Below are 6,932 nucleotides of genomic sequence, written 5' to 3' on the forward strand. Positions count from 1 at the left end.
GTTATTTTAATTCAAGATTGTGGTGCTGAAGACAAATCTATCTTTCATCTTTTCTGGCAATGCACATAAGATACAAGTCTGTTTTGGAAGGATTTCTGTATCTGTGTACGCAAATTTTCATCACAGTATTTTTCTTTGTTATACAAAGATGTTTTATTTGGTCAGCACAAATTTGATAAAGATGTAAGGACCAACATTTTTATATATATATATATATATATATATATATATATATATATATAAACTTGATTGTTCTAGCGAAATTTGACTTACACAAATGTAAATTCCAGGGTGCTAAGCCCTACTTTTTCATTTTTTGTAAAGAAGTCGTACCTGGACACTCTCCTTACATCCAGTAACACTAAAGCCCTTAACACTGTCTCACTGTGTATATTTTTCCTGATTTCATAACCTGTAATTGTACTCTGAATTGTATTTACCCCTGGCGTTGATTATGTTCTTAGCAATAGATTTGTTTATTATAATAACTACTGCAATATGCCATAAAATAATTGATCCAATCGTGACTTTACTTATAACACCTGCAGTGATTGACTGCTAAAATAGTCCTAATTTAAGACTGTTTAAATATCAATATTCCAAAAATCTTGTGATTAATACTTCGCCATAAAATAAATGTCATAAAGGTTTAAAATGAAATAATGCACTGCAATAGCCAAATGCTGTAATATATTTTTTCCTTACTTGTATGTACAGTACATAATGATTTAGGTAGAAACTATTTAATAGTAAGAAATGTCATAAGAGAATTGAGCCCATCTCGTCAACTGACCAACAACAAACACAAGCTTGTTCATCAAAAACAGGCGATGAAAGAAAATACTTTATTACTGTATCAGTAGGCCTGAAAAACAAAGAATTTAGATGCAGTCCAGAACCTTCTTAACATTCATTAAAAAGCACACAACCACCAACTGAAAAAATGTCACACCCTCTCAACAACGGGCCTCATGACAAGAGAGGTAAAAAGGAAAATTACAACAAAAAACTTTACAAAGTTTCAGGTAAAAAAAAAAAAAAAAAGATATTTAACCTACAAAACCCCACAGATGATGTGTGAACAGTCCAACAAAACAACATTTTCCCAAATGGAAACGCATTATTGTTTCTGTTGCATAGCTTCTTTGCGTGCAGCATCCTGTAGTAGCTGTGTGTCCACTTCATCTGCAGGAAGCTGTACATACCGCACCACCGATCCACGGATAAAGCAGTTCTTCACCGACAACTAAAACAATACAAAATATTACAGTCATTTCTATAGATGTAGTTCTCCTGAAAGTGTTCATCAGTTGAGCACCTGCTCAAGCTCAATATGATATTTCATTCTTGACAGACTAAAGTGCTTGAGGTTCACAGAACAGATTTATGCCATATTATTACTTCTCTTTTCAATCTATTGACTGATTATGTGGTTTAAATATTGTGCACACCAAGACAACACTTCCTAATCTAGAACAAACAACACCCTTGACAAGTTCTCACCATGTGCGGATATTTCTCTGGATCAGTGACACTGATATCTGTCAGTTTGATGTTCAAATACTGTGAAAGGGAGAACTAGTTTAATTTTAAAATGTAGACAATATTTGCTTAGATTTCAACAAAGCAGGGTTTGCTGTCATGTCATACCTGATCAACTGAGTGTAATGTTCCACATATGCTGCAAAGTAGAAAATCAGAATGTAATGAGTTTCCACACTTAACACTGTGCACATATTATATATTTTTAAAAGTATGACACGCATAAAAAGAAAGTGCTTACCTCAAGTCATTCTTGAGCTCCACCACAACATCTTTGCCGACCAAGGACTTGAAGAACGAGTAGAAGAGCTGAGGAATTAAATGTTTGAATGTTACATTCAAATTATGTTCTCACAGGAAGAACAATAATTTATTAAGCGATATTAAAATTAAGATTAAAAAGACAGATTAAACCTGTGAAATATACTGTCAGACAATGAGAGAATCCATCAAATTGCAAAGCACTGAAAGCAAATTAACGTTACACTAACTTAGCTCTAAATTATCGAACACTATTCGACCACATAAAATATAAAGACATACATTAATGTAAAAATATCAGATGTAAATCATAGTTACTTCTAATAGGGATTTAATTAAAATAATAATAATAATTTGCTTGAGACTAGACAGGTTCATTGGGCTATCCGGAGAGCTAGCCGTTAGCAGGCTGCGGTGATTATTAATTGCTCGCCAACGATGGTGAACAGTAAACAATAAAACATGTTACATATTGCAAAAGGGTTTATTTGGTCTATGCAAAACTTATATAAGTTTTAAAGGTAATAAACATTGTATGTTATTGCTAAATAACAACACTTACCATTTTCACGCGGTTTTGTGCTTCTGGTCACTTACGTCATCAAAAAGCTGCCGGTTTTTTTCTCTTCGTGCTTCTATTGGCTAGACGAATTCAGACGTAATGGTCCATTGGTGGAGAGATTTTGCGTCTTCTGTTAATCCCTCACAAACACTGAACAATAAATTGTCTAATCACGAAAGAATCCTAAAGCTACTTGTTATTTTTAAATAAAATATTTTATAACAAAATTAAATAAATGCCAGAAGATCAACTTTTACTTTACCCAATCAGCTTGCTAACATACAGCCTTAGGCCCCACCTTTAAGAATCTCTAGCAATTCCCCTCTATCACCAGCAGATGGAGGCACAGACTATAGAATTTATGTCAGGTTCCCATTCTCTGATATTGAACTGGCCCTTGTTATTTATCAAGCACTACACTACACTTATCATAATCTTTAACGTGTGCTGCGCTTGGGACGCAGTGTGGGTGACAAACGTGCAACGCACTGCTATTGACAAGCTTCTGGAGTATGCGGACATTGTATGTGTAGGCTACAGTTCAAGTCTGAAGATACTTTTTTTTTATCAAAACAAGATCTAGAGTCTAGAGACGAAGTTATTTCTGTTAATGAGGATTTTTATGGTGTAGGAGATTCTACAACAGATTTAAGTATGGGTTAAGTACCATTTTTATTGGTATAAGTATGATCCACTATAAGTGTGATTAGATTGGAGGTGGATTGGTGTATAGCAATTAAAGTGGAACATAATAGTGTTTTTATCATTTTGAATGTTATGAATGCTGTCAAAATTAAAATCAATAGGGTTGCTTTTTTTTAAGTTATTTTATTAAGGAAAGTGTATATACATCTATATGTATAATAGGGGACATGAATGTCGATATATCTGATGATAACTCTTTGTTTGGTCAACATTTAATTATTTTCTGCCAAAATAGTAAGTTGGTTTTATCTAGCCAAAAATGATAATCAATAGATAGTTATACATACATCAGTGAAGCACGGAATACAAATTCTTGGCTGGATCACTGTATATGCACAGCTGATGCACATGCTTGTCTAGAGGAACTTGAGATATTGTATGACCTGGCCACAACAGACCACATATGTGTCTCTATGATGTTAAATGTTGAAAGTTTACCTGAGATAAGCAATTATGATAAGCATAGTGGAGAATTAGACTGGGCATGCCTTCCTGAAAATGAACTTTGGCAATATAAACTATCAACAGAGAAGATATAGGCATCAACTGAGACTATTATGTGTGAATCGTTATGTATCACACATGTGATAATGTTAATTGTAAGAATCCAAAACATATTAATGATTTGTATCTGATGTATGATGAAATAGTGTGTTGTTTAAATAATGCCAGTAGACCCTTTTGTCAAAAAGTAGTTCAAAGTGATCATTATATGGCTGGATGGGATGAATATGTGTCTGAACTGCGTTTGGAGGCTAGAGATGCTTTTGAAAATTGGGTTTTAACAGGGAAAGCTGAATGGCCCAGAATTTGAGAAAAAAAACTGACAAATGCTATACGTTTAAATATGCTGTACGGTTTATTAAAAGAAATGAGGCAACCATGAGAAGCAAACTCAATGGCTAAAGAAATTTCAGCAAAATAATGTGTATGAATTTTGGAAAGGAGTTAAGGTTGTTTTTAATAATAATAAAGTACCGTTGCCAGCTAGTATTGATGGGGTTGTTGAGGTTGAGAATATTGTTAAATCATGGAGAAAATATTATGGGGATATTTTTAATTGTGTGGAGAGACACGAATTCAAAGCTAGTCATGTTCCAGTTGATGATGGTATGATTATTACCGGTAGATGTGCTGAGGTCAGTCACACACTATTAAAAATAGGTATTAAATAAAGCATGTGTCTCTGATCTAATAGCAGCAGAACATCTGAAGTATGCTACATTTTTAGTGTTACTTGCTTTGTGTTTCATCGGATTTTTAATACACGGTGCGTTACCTCAATCTATGTTAACAGTCTTTTTAGTTCCAGTAATTAAAGATAAAACTGGTTAAAATTTTGAGTATAGAAAATTAAAGGCCAATTGCCTTAGCAAGCATAATTTCAAAAGTATTTGAGCATATCCTTATGAATAGGCTCAAAGAATATTTGATAACTACCGATAATCAGTTTGGCTTTAAAAGAAAGCATGGAACTGATTTATGTATTCATTAAAGGAAGTGTTTAGTAAGTATAATAGGCAGAACTCTTTTTTAGATGCTTCTAATGCATTTGATCACATTAATCACGGCAGAGGGGTTCCCCCATAATTGATTAGGATTTTACATTATTGGTATACAGTGCCCTCCACAATTATTGGCACCCCTGTTTAAGATGTGGTCGAGGACTTCTAAAAATTATCCTTTTTTTTTTAAACAACATAGAACCCAAATACAAAAAAAGAGAAAAATCCAACCTTTTATTTAAGTACATTACTTTGGTGGTAAAAAAAAATCAAAAATTTAGAAAAACAAAACCTTGAAATCATGTGTCCCACATTTATTGGCACCCCTGATGTTAATACTTTGTACAACCCCCTTTTGCCAACAAGACAGCACTTAATCTCCTCCTATAACATTTCACAAGATTGGAGAACACAGAGAGAGGGATCTTTGACCATTCTTCTTTGCACAATCTTTCTAGATCATCCAGTGTCCTGGGTCCTCTCTTATGCACTCTCCTCTTTAGCTCGCCCCACAGGTTTTCGATTGGGTTGAGGTCTGGGGACTGAGATGGCCATGGGAGGACCTTAGTTTGTGACTGCTGAACCATTTTTGTGTAGATTTTGCCACATGTTTTGGATCATTATCCTGCTGAAAGACCCAATTGACGACCCATCTTCAGCTTTCTGGCAGAGGCCATCAGGTTTTTATTTAAAATGTCCTGGTAGTTCAAAGCGTTCATAATGCCATGCACCCTAACAAGGTTCCCAGGGCCTTTGGAAGAGAAACAGGCCAACAGCATCACAGATCCTCCACCATACTTCACTGTAGACATGAGGTGCTTTTCGGCATACTCATCTTTTGTTTTACGCCAGACCCACTTAGAGTGTTTGTTGCCAAAAAGCTCAATCTTAGTCTCATCTGACCAAAGCACACAATCCCAGTTGAAGTCCCAGTGCCGCTTAGCAAACTCCAGACGTTTACGTTTGTGAGTGTTAGTGAGAAAAGGCTTTTTCCTTGCATGCCTCCCAAACAGCTTGTTGGCATGTAGAGAGCATCTGATGGTTGTTTTGGAGACTTTGTGACCCCAAGATGCCACTCTTTGATGCAATTCTGTGACAGTGAGTTAAGGACTTTTTTTTACTTCTCTTACCATCCTCCTCACTGTGCGTTGTGGCAAGATAAACTTGGGACCTCTTCCAGCCTTGTTTGTCACTGTTCCAGTTGTTTTAAACTTCTGAATGATTCCTCTGACTGTAGATACGGGCAAGTTAAGGCGAGTGGCTATTTTCTTGTAGCCACTGCCTGACTTATGAAGGTCGACACACATCTGCCTTATTTGAATGGTGTGTTCTTTTGTCTTTGCCATGTTAACAAATGGGTAAGAGAATTAGGCCTCTGTGTCATGTCATATTTATACCCCAGGGAAACAGGAAGTCATGAATTACTAATTAAAAGTTCCTAGATACCCTGACCAACTTTAGCAACTACAGAAAAATATATTTAAAAAAAAATCAATTACATTTTTCAGCGGTATTGTTAGGGGTGCCAATAATTGTGGGACACATGATTTCAAGGTTTTTTTTTTCTAAATTTTTGATTTTTTTTTTACCACCAAAGTAATGTACTTAAATAAAAGGTTGGATTTTTCTCTTTTTTTGTATTTGGGTTCTATGTTGTTTAAAAAAAGGGAGAATTTTTAGAAGTCCCCGACCACATCTTAAACAGGGGTGCCAATAATTGTGGAGGGCACTGTACATCAATCCATACAAGTCAGGTGGGGTAGGAAGGTTTCGGCACCCTTTTATATGACAAATGGGGTTCGGCATGGTGGAATATTGCCACCTCTTCTTTTTAATCTGTATATGGATGATATTTCTATTGAGTTAAATAAATGTAAGACCGGATGTATAATAGGTGATAGTCTTATTAACCATCTGATGTATGCTGATGATCTAGTTATTCTGTCCCCTTATAGTGCTGTACTACAACAGTCGCTTCGTATATGTTCAAGCTATGGTATGCAGTATATTACATTTAATACTAAAAAGAGTGTGATTATGAAAAATGTATATGTGCACAGGTGATGTTAAAATAGCACTTTTTAGAGCTTACTGTACATCATTGTATATGGCACATCTGGTGTAGATAGTAAAGCTAAAATGAGAAAGCTTCAGGTGGCATTTAATGATGCATTAATAATTTTGCTTAAACTCCCATGGTGGACAAGCCAAATGTTAGTTTTAAATGTATAATTTTATGTGTCGATTGGGTGACTCAAGAAATACAATCATAATGGTCTTTAATGATCCTATATTAAGTGATACAAGGTATTCTTCCTGGTCCTGGAAGCACTGGAACTCAAGTTTGTATGTTCTTA

At 35.1% G+C, this 6,932-nt stretch overlaps 1 protein-coding gene across 1 annotated transcript; it reads right to left on the reverse strand.

Moving 5' to 3' along the window:
* Window positions 1-826: 826 nt before the first annotated feature.
* Window positions 827-2,556, reverse strand: smx5. Its single transcript, XM_079628019.1, has 5 exons — window positions 2,366-2,556; window positions 1,784-1,851; window positions 1,651-1,681; window positions 1,504-1,563; window positions 827-1,246 (listed from the first exon to the last, which is right to left on the reverse strand). The coding sequence occupies exons 1-5, from the start codon at window positions 2,366-2,368 to the stop codon at window positions 1,121-1,123; spliced, it is 288 nt and encodes a 95-aa protein (XP_079484145.1). The 5' UTR covers window positions 2,369-2,556; the 3' UTR covers window positions 827-1,120.
* Between the last annotated feature and the right edge of the window lie 4,376 nt (window positions 2,557-6,932).

The sequence above is a fragment of the Phoxinus phoxinus genome (genome assembly GCF_949152265.1).
Source record: "Phoxinus phoxinus genome assembly, chromosome: 11".
Taxonomy (NCBI): domain Eukaryota; kingdom Metazoa; phylum Chordata; class Actinopteri; order Cypriniformes; family Leuciscidae; genus Phoxinus; species Phoxinus phoxinus.